At 35.1% G+C, this 22,489-nt stretch overlaps 1 protein-coding gene and 1 long non-coding RNA gene across 4 annotated transcripts; one reads left to right on the top strand and one right to left on the bottom strand.

Annotated features, from left to right (window-relative positions):
- Positions 1–455: 455 nt before the first annotated feature.
- Positions 456–4,449, top strand: LOC108947331 (uncharacterized). 3 transcript variants are annotated; one of them, XR_011415519.1, is made up of 6 exons: positions 458–631; positions 2,255–2,493; positions 2,590–2,802; positions 2,887–2,979; positions 3,089–3,190; positions 4,220–4,449. It is a non-coding gene; the product is annotated as an uncharacterized lncRNA (long non-coding RNA). The 3 variants fall into 3 exon arrangements; XR_011415518.1 differs by having other exon boundaries at positions 456–631; positions 2,590–2,979; XR_689126.4 differs by lacking the exon at positions 2,887–2,979 and having other exon boundaries at positions 461–631.
- Positions 4,450–10,725: 6,276 nt separating this feature from the next.
- LOC104108953 (protein BYPASS1-LIKE) lies at positions 10,726–12,738 on the bottom strand. Its single transcript, XM_009618116.4, has one exon. The coding sequence runs from the start codon at positions 12,210–12,212 to the stop codon at positions 11,058–11,060; it is 1,155 nt and encodes a 384-aa protein (XP_009616411.1). The 5' UTR covers positions 12,213–12,738; the 3' UTR covers positions 10,726–11,057.
- Positions 12,739–22,489: the final 9,751 nt, after the last annotated feature.

The following is a 22,489-nucleotide window of genomic DNA, read 5'->3' as shown; positions in this document are numbered from 1 at the left end:
GAGATTGGATAAAGAAGGCATCCCAAATTTCGGAATAAAATCAAGGAAGAACCATTTTATTTTTAATAATGCTAACAATAGATAGTTCTGACTAATGTATTGTGATGGTAACGGTACGTATAGCATCCTTTTGTGAAGCTTATTATAATTAGAATGTAATGGAGTTAATCTCCCAAAATAAAAAATATTTATTACTTTCAGATGATCATAAGTACTGTGATTAATATCACTCTTCATTGTAGTTTGGAGCTAATGATATATGTCCTTCTCCGTGTATTAATCTCTTTTGATAATCTACACACTACAAAAAAATGGATAGATTGCGGACATAAGTAAACTCCGCAATTTGCATAATTTTTCGCAATATATTAGCCCCACAAAATTATATAATTTTCGGGTCTAAAACATCCGCAACCCTAAAATAATAGCGGGTCATTATCTTTTTCGACCTAAAAACTTCCGCCTCACAACAACAAAATACTCCTTTCCTTCTTCTTCTTAATCGAAGTTATCCGCTTAATGGTTTTACACCTCCATTAATTGAAGTTCTCCGCTTCTTCTTCTTCTTCTTCTTCTTCTTCTACTAACTTCTCTTTTCCTCTTCAATCGTCGCCGCTTTTACACCTCCCAGGTTTGATTTTTCTCTTTCTTTCCTTATTTCCCTTCATGGGTTTTTTGTTAATTTTGAATTTTTGTGTGTATTAAATGGTCAATCTGTATGAATCTTTATGTGTTTTTTCCTTGCTTTCTTTGTGCTTTTGGGTTTAATGGTCGATCTCTCTGCAGGAATTTTTGTGTGCTTTTGTTTTTTTGTAGGCCTTAATGTTCTATCAGTATGAATTTTTCTGTGTCTCGTTTCCTCTGCATTGTATATTTGCTGTTGTGATTCTGACCTTGGACAAACTTAAAATTTCAATTCCACTGCCTCTCTCATTTTCCTTTTCTTATTAGTATATTTTGGTATAAAACTCAACTTGGAAGGGTTTTGTTATTTTTGTCCATTCTCAGCCATTAATTCAAACTCATTTTTTTTCGGCCATCTTCGAACAAGTACTTTTCTTTTTTTAAAAATTTCTACATAAATGTTTATAATGGTAAAACTTAGCTAAACTTCTTTGGAAGACTTTGAACAATTTGTGTGCTGGAGTGTCATGGAATTCACGCATTTGTTTTTGGTCGTTGAAGAGAGAGGTCGACGTCGCCATTGAAATTTTATTTAGGGATTGGAAGCATAGCAATCTAGAAAGTTGAAAATTGCATAGCTGGTCCATCTAAGAAGCCCCCTTTTTCTTCAGTAGTTGCTCTTCTTTTGTTAGAACAGTAACGCTAAGAAAGGCTTCGTTTAGCATCTCTAACTGCATAATATTATATGACCTTCCCAATATCTCATTTCACACCGAGTATTCAAATATTTTTATCTTTTCTTCTTTGCAAATCCATGGATGTAGCAGTTAATAATCACAAGACAAAAACTCAACCAGCATTATGAGAGCTCCTATGTGTCTATTGTCAAACTTATGTTTATTCAAGCAGGCATGAGTCTATAGGTCAACCAAATGTCCCAAGGTACCATGAAATCGAAAAACGCATTGGCTTGCCATGACCCCACCACAGCAAACATCATAATCCTTTATCCTGGTCACATTTTTCAGTAGTCCACTCTCCAAAAAAAATTAATACTATAAATTGACAATGCAATTTCATATTTAGATCTGCAACAATTTCAGTATTGTACTCTAGTTGATCATAGATGTCATTGTTTGTTGTTAGTTGTTACTATTTTCATGCATTATCAGTTCCAACAAGTACCATCAAACCTACCATGCCTACAAGGGTAACTCCAAAAACAACCAAGTGCGTACAGAGAAATATCACAAGCAGAACTAGTTCAACAAGTCTTGGATAGATTACAATTTTCACTTAAATTCTTGGATAGATTACAATTTTGGGTTTACATAAATGATAATTTTCACTTAAAGTCGCGGACTTTATGCAAGTTGTTTATATTCGAACTTGAAGATGCTGCCTTCATCTTCTTGTATTCTTGAACTGCTTGTTCATATGACAATTATCAGTAAAAGTCTGCTTTTTTATATTCTATGATGTAATTTTTATATTCTTAAATCACTTGTTTCATATGGTCAAGTTGTTCTTAGTTTCACAGTAAGTATTTTTCAATATAATGAATTATTGAGACCTCTCTATACCATATCTCTTACCTTCATTTTTTTGCTTTTATTTGTATTTATTAAAGATTCACATGGAGATACCAAAAGGCTCAAATTGAAGACTAGAGAAGCATTAAGTTTACCTCAGCGAGAACGTGTTGTGGTGGAGTTTGATTGCTTGGATCCGATTGGCGAAGCACAAGGCCTTCTTGCAGGCGTATGTGGCCTTTTAGCAACTGACTGTACCATATTTTCAATTAGCTTTGATAAATGGTCGGATATGCCTAAGTCATACTTTAACGACTGCTTTAATAACATTATAAAGGTATAAACTCTATATCTTTATAACTATATCTCTATTTTGTCTTTTGTTTTTATATTTGTATATAAAAGATAAACTAACTAAAATTTATTTTTGAAGCCTCATTTCTGTTTTATGACCATTGAGTAAGTTGCACGGGAATATGTTTATCGCTCTATTGCAAAGAAGTGGACTGCAAGTAGGCAGAAATTGTGATATGAGTTTAAAGACCCACTTAAAACCAAAGATGAGATTATGGATAATGTTCCGGTAGGTATTACTCGGGATCAATGGACTTCCTTTGTGAATTACCGTTATAAAGAAGAAACTCAGGTATTTTTCTGAAACGTCACATTGAAATGCATAAAAATATGATTATTCATTTATATAATTGAATGAAATGTATCTTATTGTTAGAACATGTGTAAAAGAAATGTTGAAAATCGGAAAAAACAAATAGTTTCACACACCGGTGGCTCCAAACCTAATTCTAGAAGCAGGGCTGAAATGGTGAAAGATGTCACATTATTTACCTTACTTTACTATTTAAATTTTAGATATTATATCTATTTTTTTTTTTAATTAAACTATCCTGACTTATTTTTGTTTTCATATATAGATGGCTGAGACAGGGAGAAAGCCTGGACGAGCATAACTTTATCTTGCTATACATACGAAAAAAGATGGATCATATGTAAATTAGGAGGCAAAAGAGATATGTGTAAGTTACATTCATGATTGTTTCTGTTAATGGGCATCCTCTTTGTGCCAAATTATTTGTTAAGAAAAGGGATCATTTGTTTGGTTGGAAACCTTTCTTCTGCATGTTTACTGAAGAAGGGAAAAAATGAAAGAAGTTTTGACATGAAAATTTTTACTGCATTGAAAGTTACATATCTGGAATATTAGCATGGCACGCCAGCTCCGTTGTTTTCAATAATCTTTACAAGATTTGCGGTTTTAGTTTCTATTGCATTGGATCAATGTATATGAGCCTTTGATTCAGTTCCTGTTTATACCATGAATTTTAACAGATAAAAGATAGTTGCATTACAGTCAATTGTTAATTCCAGTTACTAGATTTTTTTGAGCCTTTTGATGTGCATTGGTTCTATTCTTGACATGATGAAAGCTGGTTGTACATACCTTTTGAGTTAGTTCTTGAATTTCATCCTTTAATATTTTCTCCTATAAAGCTAGAACATGTTTAGTTCCTAATAGTATTTTATAGTTCCAATAATATTAATTAGATAGTATCAAGTTGGTTGCTGACCTTTTTCATACGGATGCCCCTTAAGCTCATTTTCAGTTGATTCTCCAGATTTGTTAGGTCTTTTACACCCAAACCACAGAGTTCCTCTCCCATTAATTGCATGTTCTATCACATGGTGAGAAAATTGCCTATTGAGTAATACTTACTTGTCAGTATAGATACTGAGAGAATGCTCTGAATGAATTTGAAATCAATATCATTCATTATGTTTTCTAAGTAGTGGGTGGTAGCAGCAGTGTTGTATCACTGCTTCTTGGTTCTGTGGTACAGTAGTGTTGTATCACTTATTAAACAAATGCTTTATTCTTTTTGTATTCGTGTTGCATACCGTCTACCTTTTAGACTAGAGGCTTCGTACCTTGTCATGTTTCATTCTTTTTTGTTGGTTTAAGTAGACAACATATATTTTATCTCGATGACTTGTTTCCCGATACTCCTCTTAATAGTTGTATTTTTTTTTTAAACTTTTTGCTGCAGTTAAGTGATGAGCTAGTGGACCCGTTTCACCGACGGATGCAAGAAGATATTTTGGTGCTAGTAATCTCAGTGACAGCTATTGAGATTCATTTTAATCGAAGTGGATGTATTAGGACAATGTAATAGCTGACTAATATAACGGTTAACTATGTTCTAAGTTAGCTTGATGACATATGATACTACTCTGTCATAGTATTTTTCATGGTTAATGAAATGTTGATGTTTCTTAATTTTAATATTTTGGTTTAAGTATAAATATCAATTGATATTAAGGAAAAAGTATGGCAAATTGATGATAAAAAATTAATTCTATAATATATTTAAAAATAGATGAGGATAAAACCCCCAAAGAGAAATTGAACAGATTCTGATGGTGTACACATAAGAACACTAAAAAAAAAAATTTAAAAATAAAAATCTATTTTCGAGCATGAAATTGCGAAGGTTAAAATTATAATTTGCGGAGGTTTCTATTTGCTGTCACGGCGGTTCGGAAAACCCCCGTATTTATCTGCCGCAAATTAATAGTGGCGATGCTTACTATGGGGGGCTGCTCAACCGCCGTGACAGCAAATAGCGGAAGTATCTAACCTCCGCAAACTGTAATTTTAACCTCCGCAATTTACCTTCTTTTTTTTTGTGTGTGTGTAGCGACAGGCCTAAACCTCATGGAAAAAAAAAAACTGAAACATTAATATCATCTTTAGCACTCAAAATTCCATCAAAGCACTACGCAATTTGTTAGATTCATATTATTCTTTAGTAAATGTTTTTTTTAATAAAATATTTCTGATTGTCCAATGCGAAAGGTATATGATCATGTCAACACGTATGTGATCTACACGTCTATAGTCACCTACCACTCTAATTGCCAATTAGGCAACCCTCAAATATCACAACACTTTTACCTACTTTCTTTAATTTTACAAGAATTAATTGGCCAATATCAAAGGCTACTACTATAAAGAAAAGGGGCCTTGTAGGGGGGAAAGGGATCTAAGAGTGGATGTGCCAACGAAAACCTTTTGGAATTTAATAAAGGATTCAATGATGTCACGTGAACAAATATAATAATATCAATCCACTGCCTATTTGCAACTTGCAAGTAGCAGTTGAAATGTCCACATGACATTTCCAATGCAACCAACTTTCTTCTTGTGAATTATTTTGTATATCACTACGTTTCTTCCTCTTATATAATTCATCAAATTGATTTATGGAGTAAAATTGAAGCGTTCTCCTTTTTATGACTAAAAACGTCACTTAACCAAGAAAAAAAAAAGTATAACAAGTCATACATGTTAGCAATTAATCCCCTAATGAAGATTCATGTAATTATTAGTATTTCTTGCATGATCGTCTCGTTAGGTTCTCAATTGTCACGATCCAAAACTTAACCCGTTATGATGGCACCTATCGTGATATTAGGCAAACCGACCTTTTCAAAACACTTTCAAAATTTAACATAAATGAATTAAGACATTAAAAATAACCGGAGCTTTTTTTTCATAAAAACGGGGGTAAAACCCAAATAAAACATAAGTGCGAAAAAATAGCTCGACATCAGGGTGTCACTGAGTCATGAGCATCTACATGTCCGGTCTAATAAAACAGTGCCTAAGTATCAATATAGAAAAGAAGAAAAACATAGAAGGAGAGACAAGGTCTGCGGACGCCGGCAGTTACCTCGTAGTCTCCGGCGCTCGATCGCGCACGAACTCAACGACCTCCATGATTAAACATACCTAGATCTGCACATGAAGTCCAGGGTGTAGCATGAGTACAACCAACTCAGCAAGTAACAAAAATAAATAAGGAACTTAGAAAGTAGTGACAAGCTATACAAATACAGTTCATTTACAATAATTCCAGCAAAGAATAAACATGCTTTCAAATCCGGCAATTCAAATCAAATTAGTTTTTATACAGTTACAGTGCAGGTAAATCCGGATATATAATCTTTCAGAAATTTTACAACAATGACAGATAGAAACTATGTACATCAACAAATGAAAAAAAGAAGAAGCAAGTACAGCCTATCAGGGCAACAGTCACTCAACTCGTCACAACACCTCAAATTACTCGAATCTCAGGCCTCAGTACTCACACTCAATAGGTATTTGCGCTCATTGGGTGTGTGCAGACTCCGGAGGAGCTCCTTTCAGCCCAAGCACTATATCCGCACAGACAACTCACGTGCTGCACGGACAACTCACGTGCTATAGTATCAATATGTGGAACCGCACGGATACCTCACGTGTTGTACGGACAACTCACGTGCTGCACGGACAACTCACGTGCCATAGTATCAATATGTGAAACCGCACGGACAACTCACGTGCTGCACGAATACCTCACGTGCCATAATATCAATACCTCACAGACAGGCCCTCGGACTCACTTAGTCATCAACCTCTCTAATCTCTCGGGCTCTCGAAAATTACAAAGATCGGCCCAAACAAAGATAACATAGTGTATCAACAAGAATCAAGAAGAGGCTGAGATATGATACGCAAGTAAAACCATGACAGAGTACAAAACAATAATTAGCAAATACTTCAATAAGTACGCGACATCTGCGGGTCCCAACAGTACGATCACATAGCCTAAGCATGATTTCTAACATGATTTGCAGTCAAATTTCTATAACACATAGGGAACATGTAATTAACAATAGGCTATTCGACTTTACAGTCTCACGGGACAGACCAAATCACAATCCCCTACGGTACATGCCCACATGCCCATCACCTAGCATGTGCGCCACCTCCAAAATAGTCACATAATACCAAAATTCGGGGTTTCATACCCTCAGAACCAGATTTAAAACTGTTACTTACCTTAACCGCACAGAAATCTTACTCTAAAATGCCTTTGCCTCTCGAATCAGCCTCCAAAATGCCCCAAATCTAGCCACAAACAGTACGAGATAATCAATATTGGCTAAAATGATCAATTCCACAAGAAAACTACTAAAATATAGTCCAGAATTCAAAATTGGCTCAACCCACCCCCGGGCCCACGTCTCGAAACCCGACGAAAGTCATAAAACCCTAAAGCCCATTCACTCACGAGTCTAACCATACCAAATTTATTAAAATACGACTTCAATTGCCCCTCCAAAATTCACTCTCCAATTCCCAAACCTTAATCTCCCAAATCTCATCTCAAACACTCACCAACTAGGGGTAAAAATCAGTGGAGAAACACCATTATTGAAGATAAATAGGCACAAGGAACTTATCTCAGTGATTACTCCGAAATCTCTCTCAAAATTCCCAAAATCCGAGCTCAAAAATGATGAAAATGGTGAAAAATCTCGAAGTCTTCTATTTATAGGTTCTGCCCAGACTTCTCGCACCTGCAGTTCCATTTCTGCATCTGCGGAGCCGTATCTACGAAAAAATTACTAAAACACTGCCTCCGCTCCTACGATCAAGTGACCGCATTTGCGCTCTTCGCGGGTGCGGGAACTACATCGCCCTTGCGGTCCAAACTCGCACCTATGCCCCTAAATCCGCTTCTGTAACTATCGCAGGTGAAGGAATGCCATCGCACCTGCGTCCTCTGCCCAGATCCTCCTTAGCCACATATGTGGCTCCTCCTTCGCTTCTGCAGGCTCGCACCTGCGGTTCCCATTCCGCATGTGCGGTTACACCAGTAGCAGCAGCCTCACCTGAAATTTCTCAACTCCCATCAAGCCGTTAACCACCCGAAATCACCCCAAGGCCTCCGGGACCTCAACCAATTATACCAACAAGTCCTATAACCCGATACGAACTTAGTCGAACCTTCAAATCCCTCAAAACAACATTAAAACGCTGATTACACCCGGATTCGAGCCTAAAGAACTTCTAAACTTCCGAATTCTGCAAACGATGCCGAATCATACCAAACCACGCCCGATTGGCCTCAAATTTTGCACACAAATCATATTCAACATTACGTACCTACTCTAACTTCCGAAAATCTAATTCGACCCCGATATCAAAATTTTCACTTCCAGCCAATATCGCCAAAATTTCAACTTTCGTCAATTCAAGCCTATTCTACTACGGACCTCCAAATCACATTCCGGACGCGCTCCTAAGCCCAAAATCTCCTAACGGAACCGACAGAACTCCATTCCGGAGTCGTCTTTTCACACTTCCGACTATGGTCAAAATGCTGAGACTTAAGCTTTCGATTAAGAGACTAAGTATCTCGAAACACTCCGAAACCAAAAACAAGACCTCCCGGCAAGTCACATAAGCAGAAACAGATACGGGGAAAACAGTAAATAGGGAATCGGGGCTAATACACTCAAAACGACCGGCCGGATCGTTATGGCTTGTTCATGTACTAATTTTTGTACTTTAATCATTCTCTAATTTAAGAAGAAAAAAGAGATGCCGACATAGATTCTAGTCCTTTCTATGAAGAAAAATGGTCATCAAAATGGATGAATTTTAATTCAAATAAGTTGTAGAATTAGATTCAAATTGGTGCTTATATTGATTTTCTTCTGAGACTAGAACTATCACTCTATAAACTTTTCAAAATAATCGAAAAGGACCTAGTAAAACAAAACTTGGTGGTTGAATTCAATATGGTTAAAAGAAGAAATTATGTCAAAAAGCAAATATTTGGCACTTACTTCCTTCTGTCCAATATACTCCTAGAAGCAAAAATTATTAATATAGAACTTCTTCTAGATGTTGAGGTCCACTTTCTTTGTAGCCTACCATAAAATCAGCCAGCTAATACTTTTTTGGCAATTAAAGCACACCTTCATAATACTTGTAGATTCATTCAAGAAAAGGTCCTCAACCTCTCACCACTTAGTGGCCTCTCATATCCTACTATTGATAGCTATTGCATAAAATGCCAAATCTCAAATTTTTGAACTTATTATAGATCTTAATAAACATGCCAGATTGCCAGCTATGATCCAGTTCTCAAAATCAGCAATTAGCTGGCCAGAGAAATATCAAAATCTACAAGGGGTTATTGAGGTGGGGATTTTTGAGGGGGGAGTTAGAGTTCCTTCTCTACCATGTTCTCAACTCTTTGACAAATTAAGCAAACATGTGATTAATTATTTCAAGATAGGCTATCCTGCTTTGTTTGTCTACTCTGGTTTTTGGATTATATCTATGTATTGGAGTCCTCTCCACTAACCACATCTTATGATTTTTCTGAAATAGTTTTAAGTTTTTGTGCATGACTTTTCATAGTAAGTCTATATAATTACTTAAAAATTCATTAGCAATCTGATATATTAAATTATGTTGATGGGCGTAAAAATTCTTTACAATCAGTGCATGTAACTTAAGTCCTTCTGGGAATTATTCCTAATCCTCTCAATAGTGAAAAATGGTATCACTAAATGCGAATTGATACATTTTTTAAGGTCGTTAAACAGCTCCAAAAACAGTAAATATCCCTTGTAAAAGTATGATTATTGGTACTAACAACAACAACAACAACCCAACAAAATTTAAAACATCGTCTGTGAGGATCAAACCCACGACCACGTGGTTAAAAGCTACGCGCTCTACCACTGAGCTAAGAAGGCTAGTTTATTATTATTGACACTAAGTAAAAAGAAAAACACCATTAATAATCCCTGCCAGCAGAGATAGACAAGTTGCTCTACACTAATAATCTACAAAAGTTTAGTTAATTTATGCCCAATTGCCAATGAGTTAAAAACAAGGAACAAGAAAAGAACGTCATCCTAGTCTGTCTTAAGGCAATTTTTTTTTTTCACAAGACATAACTAACGTGCCTTCCACAAATAAAAATAGTATGAAATATCGTCTCGGTCAACAAGAAAGGCAAAGGTTTGACCAAACCTTGAGACAACCACCTCTTCAAAATCACATGCTGAAGAAATGTATATGACTTTCCTCAAAGATGAGAAAATTTCAAGTGGTAGATAACAGAAACTGCAAACTCAGAGAACTAATGTCAAACAAACATTTTAATAACTCATTAATAAAGTTTCTGCTCTTGACCAAATAGACACTACATGACAAAGCCAGCTCTAATGTCAGAACAAAAACAAAATTGACCCCAACAAAGGTAACTCCAAAAGTATCAATATTTTGGGATTGCAAAAGGGTTGTCTTTGATTTAGGATAAAACGAGACTAAATCAAATGGGCGTGTAATGAGAACAGCCTTGAACAAGAGCAAATCACATACCATAAGGAAAAACTATTTGGAGTAGATGACCAAATTGAACCTGTGACATTCCTTTTTAAAGTGACAAGTCATTCAGTAAGCTTTAAAGGAGAAGGGAAAAAGTCAAAAAACATAAACTTGGTTTGAAAGCAAATGTATTGTCAAACAAGAAGATAGAAACAGAGTGACAGTGAATGATTTTAATGACAATTTCTAGACAGTTTAACATCCTAATCAGGAAAATTCTAATTTGATTGTCAATTCCAGTTTAATCAACGACATGTATCAATACATACCAAGGTTGTAAGCAACAAGAACAAAGAAATTGAAACAAACGTCTCAGTTAAAAAGCAACTTAACTCAGAAATGTGATTATACAATTCCAAACAAGATGAACATCACCAAAAATGGACCAAAGATCCACCTTTTTTCCTAATTTCTTTACATATATAAAGTGAAAATACATGATTTTCACCTCTTTAAACTACTTATTCTTTAGGCACATTACACCATTAACCATTCTCCCTCCTCTTCTCATCTAAAAAAAGGGTCAAACAAAGAAAAGAAAAAAAGGGGAAAATCTATATCATATTATGCTCATGTTCTAATAATAGATGCCTTCTCAAAAGACAACCATCACCCAATTCTACACAAATTTGTCACTCATGATTTCATCTTCCAATAGAGTCAAGGCCTTCAGTCCTGCTCCGAACGATCCTATGAAACACTTCTCTAACCTGGCGCTCCAAAGGATCCAATCCACTCTTTAAACCATCATAGACAAGCCCAAGTTCATGAATTCTTTCCTTTACTTCTCCATCTTTTTCCTCTGTGATTGGGAACTGAACAGTATCGATCAATTCGTTCATTTGGTGCACGCATTTCTCAATCTCCTGAATCTCCTTCAACAATCCACAAGCATTTCTACGATCCCTCTTCTTCGATTCCTCCAAAATCCTTTCATGAAGAGACAAAATTGGGCCGGCCCAAACGAATTGCCTAGTCACATAAAAATGTGTTTGCAGGCCGCGGTCTTGGCAAGGAATTGCAGCCACTAGTGCCCACATTACAAAGTACAACACATAACTCATTGTAAAAACAGCCAAAGCTAATCCATTAGTAGCAATAATTTCATTACTTTTCGGAGCAACTAAATTATTACCAATTGCTTGGAGCTGCTTAGCAGCAGACCAATTCCTCGATACACTCCACGATAACGATCTAAAATGCCCCATAGACCTATGATCATTCTGAGTATTGTTTCGCCCGAATGACCTGTTTCTATGGTTAACAGTTGCATTAGAATCCTTATCGTCTAGCATACCAATAGTCAAATCAATCAACGCCTTCTTAGCGCGACGAAATTGGCCTTCACCAACACTCCTCTGATTCTCCAATGCACACAAAACAATCTCCATCTGCTTCTGCCATTGCCTGATCTGCTCAATTCCGTCCCTTATCGCGTTACAAACATCCAAACCCTTCACACTCCTATCGAAATAATCAGTAATGTAACGGTCCATTGGAGCTTTATTCAAGTAAGCAGTGTTGTTAAACACAATGGACCTGAATTGTTCCTGGCAACAGAGGAAAACATCCAAGAGTTTACGAATCCACGGGATCGAAAGCAGTTGATCAGAATCAACAGAAGCTAAGTCGTTGAAACGCTCAGCGACTTGCTTTTGAAAAGATTCAAGTTCTAGCTCTTGGCTAGTTGCCTCATGAGCAGATTCCATTGAATGCACCTGATCACGGCGCATACTTAAAAGTGACCTTCCAAAATTTGTGAAAGATGCTGATGCCCCTTGATAATCTGTAACTGGCATTTTCTATAGATTTTTTTTTGTCACATGAAACAGTCAAATTGTTCCAATAAAGAAAATCTTATAATTTTTTTGACAATTTGAAATTCAACCCACAAATTGTTGAGTGTAGAAATTGGAGAAATGGAATGATAAACACGAAATTCGGATCAAACCCCCAAAAATCCGCACCTTTAATAGGAATTGGAAGTGAAAAGAAATTATCAAAAAGAGATCAACCCTTCAAGACTGAACAATTCTAAGGCAAAAGATTCAAACTTTAAGGAAATTAGAGCCAACCCACTAAAATAAGATGAAGAAATGGTGGGAAATGACAAGGAAATTTCAAGAAAATGAACACAACACTATCCTTAACAAGACCAAAATTCCCAGATATTCTTTAAACCTTAAAATCCAAGGGAAGCCATCAAATAAAAATAAGAACAGATGGCAAATCCCAGATTCAATATTTTTTTCTTTCAGTGGACAAAGGAGAGAGAAAACACAGAGAAAGGCAAAAGAAGAGGATGTTTGTGTAACCCTAACAGGAGGAATAAGCCTTTATATTGTGGTTCATTTGTGGACCGCGTATATCGGTTTGTTGGAAATTAAGAAAAGGAAAAATGAAAAGTGATGAAAGAGAAATTTTAATGATTATAAAAATGAAATATTCTCAAAAGGTAATAACTTTAATGGAAAAAATAATCTAATCTAATTGGTGACTAAATATGTAAATTAAGTTAAGAAGGGTTTGGTTTCAACTTTTGCTAACACGTACTATCACACGCAGTGGACACGCATCATCTTCAATCGAGATGGGGCCAATCAAGAACGTGTAACATAAATTTCATAGAGCAATCTTTGATGTTAAATCTTGTCCGTTGGATTTACTTTAGTTTTAATCTGAGGGTGGAGATTAAAGGATGTGACGATTAACTAAGTACTATTTGGTGGAACGTTTTGGTCAGTTTTGCTGACCGAGTCACACTATGGGTTATAGAGGGCTCGTGAAACATCTAATCAAAGATAAGAGAAATTAGTTAGGCTTAGCTTTCATAATTAAAATATTTTAGAATGTTGAAATAAGCAATGGTTAAAGAAAAAATGGTTCATCTTTAGATAGTAATAATGTCATTCTCTCATAACGAGAGGGGAGTATTAAATAAACGTATGATTGACAATAGAAAAGTTAAAATATAAGGAAAAGGGAAGATTTATTAATAGTATATGGTGGAAGATCTCTCTCAAAAAAATTGGCATGTTAGTGATTGTCACTTAACCTTATTTTTGTTATAAATATTTGGTATGTGAAATTTATTGGCCAGATTAACTTATATTCATATTGTGCATAGTTCATAAAAAGAAGAAACGCTTCATATCAAGAGTTTTTCATTCACAAGACTCGAACTTGAAATATTTAATTAATAAATGTACGACGATATCATTTATCCTACCAGGCTACCACATTCCTTTGGTGGTAATCGACCTTATTAGTTTTACGTTACATTAAGATACTAAGTAATGTATTCTAATAATGATATGTTAGGGTATCTAAATTTGAAGGAAAAAGAAAACAATTATATAATGAATGCTGATTATGTTACGTCTCAAACAAGACGAGTCTTACGTAGACAACATGTAATTGAGGTAAAAACAACATTATTTTCAATTAATAAATGAGAATATTAAGTTTATTCGTTAACAAATTTGAATCTAATACCTTAAAGAATATTCATCTCAATTCTCAGTCAAAGTAGCAGATTATTCCCTTCACATTAAATTAGTTATGCCTCCCGCGGATTTGATTATTTAGTAAATAAATAGTATCTGTCAGATGATGTTAATAGCAAGTAATCCATTAAGGTGAAAAGTTCTTTCCTAATGACTTGCAAATTTTTTATATAAAACGATAATAACTAATTACAATAAAATTCAATAAAATATAGAATTCATCCTAAATGATAAAATGATAAATGCGTCGAGATTAAATGTAAAAATGGTTTTCATGTGATATTTTATTTTCATTATTGTATTGTAACGACCCAGCCGGTCGTTTTGAGCATTTGCATTCCATTCAACTATTTGAAATCTTGAGCAACATCGTATGATGTATTATGACTTGTTTGAATCGTCTGTTTTGGTTTTCAGGTTATTCGAAATTGATTTAGAAGAATGATTACCAACTAAGAAGTTTTAAGTTGGAAGAGTTGAAAAAATTTGACTCTTGAGTATTTGACCCCGGATCGGAATTTTAATGGTTTCGTTAGATCCGGATGGTGATTTTTGGACTTGGACGTTGGCACGGATTCGCATTTGGATATTTCTAGAAGGTTTAGGCACATTTTGACAAAAATTGGAAGATTGAAGGATTGGAAGGTTGGGAGGTTTAATCGAGAGTTGACTTTATTGATATCGGGTTCGGATTTTAATTTCGGGAGTTGGTATAGCTCCATTGTGTCATTTGAGACTTGCATGCAAAATTTGACGTCATTCCGGGTTGATTTGATATGTTTCGACACGAGTTTTGGAAGTTGGAAGATTTGAAAATTCATAAGTTTGATTCGAGGCGCAATTCATAGTTTCGACGTTGTTTGATGTGATTTGAGGCCTCGAGCAGGTCCGCGTTATGTTATGGAACTTGTTGGCATGTTTCGACGGGGTTCCGGGGGGTCTCGGGTGTATTTCGGATGGACTACGGGCCATTCCTTCTATTTTTGGAATGCTGATTGTTGGTATCTGATGTCCTTCATCTCATTCGCGATGAAGCAATCACGTTTGCATAGTGTAATGGGGAGGCATGCAGCAATTTCCCTTCGCGTTCGTGAAGGTTGGAAGGCCCTTGCCTTCGCGTTCGCATTCAGTGGTCCGCGATCGCGTAGAGGCAAGGCGGAAAAGGGAACCAGGCAACTCTTCACTTCGTATTCGCGAGTACACAGACGCGTTCGCGTAGGATCTGAAGATTTGGTCACCGCGTTCATGAGCTTGATGTCGCGTTCGCGAAGCACGTTTTGGCAGCCTTCATTTACTTCTACGCGATCGCGAGGAATGTTCCGCGATCGCGATGTTTTAATCACTCGGCAGAAATAGAAGAACTCTATTTCGAGGGTTAGCCATTTCTATCATTTTTGGAGTTGTAGACCTCGGCTTTGGGAGATTTTTCGTGGGTTTTTCAATCAATTCATTGGGGTAAGTGTTCTTTACCCGAATCATATTATATTTCATGAATCTATTATAATTTTTTTATTATTTAATTAGTGAATTAAGTTGGAAATTTGGAAAAAATTTATAAAATATTTCAAAATGTAAAATGAGGATTTGAAGGCCGATTTGATATCGGAATTTAGTAATTCTTGTATGGTTGAACTCGTTATCGAATGGACGTTCGGATTTTATGAATTTTATTGGGTTCCGAGGTACGGGCCCGAGTGTTGATGTTTGGGTTGACCTTTTAGTTTTTATTAAAACCCGAAGCTTTATTACCCGAAATTATTTCCTGTGAGTTTTATTTCTGATTTGAAGTTATTTTTGGCTAGATTTGAGCCATCCGGAGGTTGTTTCACTCGAGAAGGTCTTTTAAGAATATCAGTTTAGCTTCTTTGAGGTAAGTATCTTGTCTAACTTTGTGAGGAGGGGGAGAACTACCCCTTAGAATTCTAGTTGATTGTGCTATTTGTGTTATGTAAAAGCCGTATACGCAAGGTGACGAGTGGGTACACGGATTATATATGGTATTTGACCAATTTAGGTTATCTAGACTCTTTCCATATCTTTAATTGAATTGTCATGACGTGTTATGTCTCATATTGTTAATCTACCCTTACATGCTTTATTTGACGATATTAGCACTTATTGTACTTGTTACTTGTTATTTTGCCCTTACATGCTTTAGTTCCAGTTATTGCCTTCCTTATTGTCTTGTCACCTTTTTAATTATTGAGTTCCTTCCATGACTCCGTGCTTATCTGCTACTTGCCTTAATTGTCGTAATTGCACACCTTAGTTGTCACGTGCTTTACTTGTCCTGTTGCTTTTTGTAATATTTGTTGCGTTCCTTGATTTTTACGTGATTCCTTCATTGCTGTGTACTCATACCCTATAATTGTAAAAATTCTTGTAAATTGAGTATTGGATTATTGATGTTATTGATTTATTTATGGATCAAGTTGCACGCCGCCACATGTAGAATAAGGGTGGATATATGTTGTACGGTGGGATCGGGTTGCACGCCGCAACAGGTAAAATAAGGGTGGATTTATATTGATACGGTGGGATTAGGTTGCACGCCGCAACAGGTGAAATAAGGGTGGATTGATATGGTAAAATAAGGGAGAATTATGATATTGACTCTCATTATATGGTGGGATCGGGTTGCACACCACAACATATATATTTACTTATTATTATTAATATTTACATGGTGGAATAAGGGAGGATCGTGTTGTACAGTGGGATCGGGTTGTGCGCCGCAATAATTTATGTATTTTTATATTCCTTGTTGTATTGTGTTAGATTCGGTTCTTTCGTACGAGACTTTGGGAATTGGTATTCCCGGGTTTTACTGGTTTTCGAGGATCAGGTTGTTTCTATTAGTTATTGCTTTGCCGTCATTTCCTGTTTTCCTTTCCTATTACTATTATTTAGGTGAATTGATTTTCTAGATAATTTATTACGCTGAGTCATTATCTCATACCATGTTGAGTTGTTGGTAACATAATAGTTTTAAATAAAAGAATTATTAACATGCTTACCTCATGTGACTCTTAAGTTAAAACTCGTCGTTTCATTCGGTACTTTACTATTTTTAATAGTTGTCACATTTCACTTTAATTGATTTCTCAACTTAATATCCTTACCATGTTTGATATTTTTACTTTACTTAAAAAGAATTGTTATTATGTTTTAATTTAATAAATTCTATATTAAATTCAGTAGCTTATCCGATGCATTATTTTATTTGAAAATATTATTTTCTTCACCCAAATGATTTCTAAAATAAGCTCATTTTCTCATTGATTTCCTACTTGGTTCAGAAACTATAATTTTAATTTACGGTATATAAATAAATCTCTTGAATATCTTAATTAACATTTGGCACGGATACTATGTACCGGGTAACACTTGAATTTTGTCGTGCGGAAGTGATTTGGAAAAATGTGGGCATAAGGTGCCTTGTGTGTAAAGTTTGAAAACTGTGACATATGATATGAGATTATGAGAAGTGGTATCTGGGATAATTCTTGTTGAGATTCGTGCATTAAAAATGAATTGATTAATTGAGTTGTCATCGATTTCCCTTGCTTGGACACATTTATATCTCACCTGTACTCCGGTTGTGTTGTTGCTTAATTATTTGGTTGTTTCTCGTTGCTATTCGTGCTTCTATTATTTTCACAGTTGATTGTAATTTGGAATCCTTCTACTATTGGCCTTAAATTGATGTTATTTCCTTGTTAGCTTTATATTATATCCTACACAGGTTTACATGTCTGGTAGGTATTTTGACCTGGCCTCATCACTACTCTACCGAGGTTAGGCTTGATACTTATTGGGTACCACTGTGGTGTACTCATGCTACGCTTCTGCATATTTTTGTGCAGAACCAGGTACTTCGAATTTGATTTTGAGACTTATGCTTGTGCGGCTGGAGACTTCAAGGTACGTCTGCTGGACGTTCGCAGGCTTCGAAGTCACCTTCTGTTGTATTTATTTCCATTGTTTCTTATTATTCCGGAACATTGATGTATTCATTATATATAGTTACTCTTTGAAAGGCTTATGACTTGTACTACCGGTTTTGGTATATTGTATCATGTTGAGATTATTGGCTTAATTAGAAATTTTCGGTTCATGTTTAATAGCTATTTAGTAGAACCTGTTATCATTTCGGTATGTGTTAGGCTTACCTAATTTTAGAGACTAGGTGTCATCACGACTCATTCGGAGGAATTTTGGGTCGTTTTTTAAGCATTGTTGTTACATATTTAATCAATTAATAACAGTAAGTTATCAAAGTGACATCACTATTGAAAATAACATTCGAATTAAATCAAATGAAAAGAATAGGTAAATAGAAGCCAATAATGGATATACTCCGAATGCAAGGCCTAACAGCAAACAAGATTAGGGGATTTTGGAAATTCAGATTTTCTTTATATGCGAAAATGGATATTGGAGTGGACTAAGTTAACATTACGGTATAATATCCAATTATCTAAAGAAATATAAATTTGAAAATGATGGAAGCTAGACTTGACCTTTAATGTTGAGTTATTTGAAAAGCAGATGCGCACTTATCTCGTTACAATGTGCCACCAAGGGTTGAGCGGGACAAATACAATTTCTGCACTCTTAACTAGAGTCTGAAATTAGAACCTTGAGAATGGAAACAAATTATAGCATGGACCACTTATTTTTTTTTTAATGAGTCTTGCTCCATGCGAATTCGAATTAATTAGTTCATCAATAAGAATACTAGAATTGAGCGAGAACAAAAACATATAAACCTGTTTCAATTAAATCATATTATTAATTGCCATCAAGATTACCTTGAACTACTAACTTGATTATAGGAGAATTTGTCTAAAAACCCAATTATTTTCCTCTTAATTAGTGTTTCAACTGCCACTAATTAGAGCAGGAAGTGTGAAGTTGGAAAAAAAGTAATAAATACGTCGTATTTTTTTCTGAAATACGAAATATTTTAAAATAAATTATAAGTAGTATAGTTGCTAAACAGCCAATATTTACGACGGTAAGGAATATTATATTTTTACTCTTATTTGTGAGTGTGACTCTCAAAAATTAGAAGTACATGGAATACGTATGTAGAGTTGTCATCAGTTGTGACACTGGGGTCTTCGTTGGCGCGTAAGATGTAGATGACTGGGTCCGCTAGACTCAAGACTCTGTCTTTTTCTAGAAGTAGAACCTCACATTCCTTACCTTTGAGTTTGATGATGTCAAAACGGAATTTTCTTGTGGTTACCAAGGTTAATTTAATGTACTTTTCCGAGTTTATGTGGGTGTGTCAACTATTCGACTTGGTCGATAATTAAATATTAATATTTTAATTATTTTATTATGTATCAGTAAATTTAATTTTTAAAGTCATTCCAATATCACGATCTCTTTCTATACTTCTATTCATTTTCAGTATTTTTTTAAAACATCATGCGTCACTTTGTTATTAGGATATCGTATTTGCTATGTCAAATAGTACTAGCAAGCTTTAATCTAACATAAAAAGTATATATAAGAGTACTATATGTTCATTGAATACATTTTTTTCTACAAGAGTTTGAATACATACAATGAGCAGGAGTTTGCTTTATAGCGCAAAGGTTGCACCTGCAGCGCAGGTGGAATCGATTTTGGGTTTTGAGGGCTGATTGCTATAATTGTTGGAGACTTGGAGCTTAGAACCTAAATCAAGAGTTTGAAGAAGCCCCTTTTGAGCAGGGGCGAAGCTACGTTCCTTCGAGGGTGGTCAACGACGACCACCATTCGCCGGAAAATTATACTCCGTATAAGGTAAAATATTATTTGTTATTGATTAAAAATAGACTTTGAACACCCTTACTGTTGAGATTTTTGTTATTTAAGATGAAATAGTCTTAAAATGAGGGTGAATGGGAAATAGAGGAAAATGAAATTTTTGAGTAAAATTTTAAGTTTTCCCCTCTTGACATTGAGACATTGTCCCATATTGGAAGAGGAAAAGATTTTTGGTGGGTATATATATAATTGCTCTTCTTGTAGCTCTTAAAGAGTTAAGAAGAAAGCAAGCCTCGCGCCGTCGTCGTCGCTCGCTCGGCTTCGGCTTCGGTCAAGATCGATTGATTAGATTATCCGCATTTGTAACGGATATGTTCCAATCCGTGTATTGACCACCAGCTGCAATAGCAGCCGCCTAATGCTCTTCCCACCATGGCCAAGTGCTTACTCCACAAACAAGCTAGTGCATGCTCCACCATGGAGAGTGGAGAGTCGTTCATCTTCAAAGCTGACTGCTATAAATATGTGCAGCAGTTGTTGAAGAAAGATAACAAACCAAACTTAAAACGCTCAACTTTGGCTATACATTGCACTCCTTGCTCTCAGCATTTCCATATGATTTTCTGAGTTTCAACTCCTTTGTTCTGCATTGTTTTAACTTCAAACAAAGCAATTGTAAGTGTGATTTGCTACCGAACTTTGTGTTCGCTGAAACACTGGGGTTTGAAGTACCACTATACCAGTGTGTGATTCGTTCTATCCTGTGAGGAAATAATCCATAACCTTGGGTACTAGGAGGGAATTATACATAACCCACTGGCAAATGTTTAAACACCCTTATTGAATTTTCTGGCATCGCCACTGCTTTGCTTTTGAGAGACATGAGATGCCTAAAATCATGCATAAATGCTTGAGGATTAGTCATATATGCTTTTGTCGGAAGTTTTTGACTGACTAACCAAACTTCAGACCAAAAAAGTAAGAAGTTTGGCGTTGGCAAGCCAAATTAAGACGCATATGTCAAAAGTTCGCTTATAAAAATTTAGAATGTGAAATTTGTACAATCAATTTGTAACTTTGAATTTTGAATTCAGTTGTACAATCAATATGCAAAATTCAAATGTGAAATTTTTACAATTTTAGTCCCGTATATCTGAAATAGTTTCTGAAGTAGCTAGACTTATAAAAATTTATGAAGTTAAGCCATGACTTAAATAAAGGTCGCAAAATCGGCTATTTTTTATTTTATTTTATGTTTGAAGTAGTCTTGCTGGCCTCTGATGTGTAGGTCTCAATCATGAGTCCTTTAGTACTTTCCATATGGCCAAAAAGAAAAATGGTTATAATCTGAAGCATATGCATCAGCAATATCACGATCATAGCACTACGCCCTCATAATTGAAATTTAATTAAATAATTGCTTTATGATGCATTCTAGCCTTTAATATCAAGTTTACCACGACTCAAACTGAGGGTCATAACTCTAGATTCGACACAGTGTCTTCAACACCCTGACTTATATTAAAAATGAAAATAAATTGAGTAAAACAATTTTCATTTGCCCTTTTCGTTTTTCCAAGAAAATCCAAATAAATCCTAACAACAATTGGAATTGATAAATGATCAATTATTGTACTCATTTCTTTCTTTATATAATATATATCAAGCGATTTGAGCATTCATAGAAACTTAAAACATAATGATTTCATCGTCCAAGAGAAGAGAGAATCTCAGCTATGGGAGTTAACAAACGAAGTAATACATAAGTTGTCCTGAAAAGTTATTTACACACTCAAATTATGCGAACGATCTTGTACCCGCCTATTTTTTTCTTTTTAAAGCGAGTCTAACCCCATTGAAAATATATAATGAGTTGTGGTTTACCTGCGTGATATGTATCGATCAAATACTGACTGCTTTATTTTGATTTAAGTGTGTAAATGACTTTTACCAAAATCACTTGCCTATTTTGCTACTTCAACAAAAACTCAATATCACCTGTTTATTACTCCTAACTTTTAATTCTAACGAGTTCAACTCTTCATCACACTTCATCAGAATACAACTCTCAGTTCTAAGACATGAGTGAAAAGAAAAAGATACGTACAGAAAAGGTTCACGTTTGATTACTCGCCATAAAAACAAAGTATTGATTGCAAAAGAAGGAATATATATATATATATATATATATATATATATATATGAATTTATATTATATTATATTATATAGGAGTAGTTAGTATGCATGGGTTTTCTCAAAGATATTTTTAATAATTAAGTCCATCGTGCAGCGCAAAAATATATAAAATATTTAATGGATAACGATATTAGAAAAATCTATCACCATCACCAAAGATATCTACGGTAGAATGTCATAGGAGTTCATGAATAATTGTACCATATAGTTGTTGTCCTAAATAAATAAAAACTAAATTAAATGGCCTGCTTTGATGGAGACATGTTACGATGCGGTGTTCGGTTCTCTCAACAAGTCTCCATATAGTTTGATATATCAGAATAATATTAGGGATATGTCATAAGCCTAAGAGGCATGGAATCATAGATCATTAGTATAATAATAATTAGATAAAAGACGATAACATTTTCTCCACATCAGTGGCTCAATAAAAGGACGATTATGCTTCTTTTATCTATACATTCAATTGACACCTTTCTTTTTATTTCAGAAAAAAATAAATTTTCAATTTAGGTTTTTAGCTGTATTATTTGTCTATGGGGTAGTTCTGAAATCTGAGGTATAATTGTTTTTTCTCTCCAGAAAATCAACTAATTAAAACCAACCCAAT

Source organism: Nicotiana tomentosiformis, chromosome 4, assembly GCF_000390325.3.
Source record: "Nicotiana tomentosiformis chromosome 4, ASM39032v3, whole genome shotgun sequence".
Lineage (NCBI taxonomy): Eukaryota > Viridiplantae > Streptophyta > Magnoliopsida > Solanales > Solanaceae > Nicotiana > Nicotiana tomentosiformis.
The sequence above is the reverse complement of the archived record's forward strand: the minus strand, read 5'-3'. Positions and strand labels throughout refer to the sequence as shown.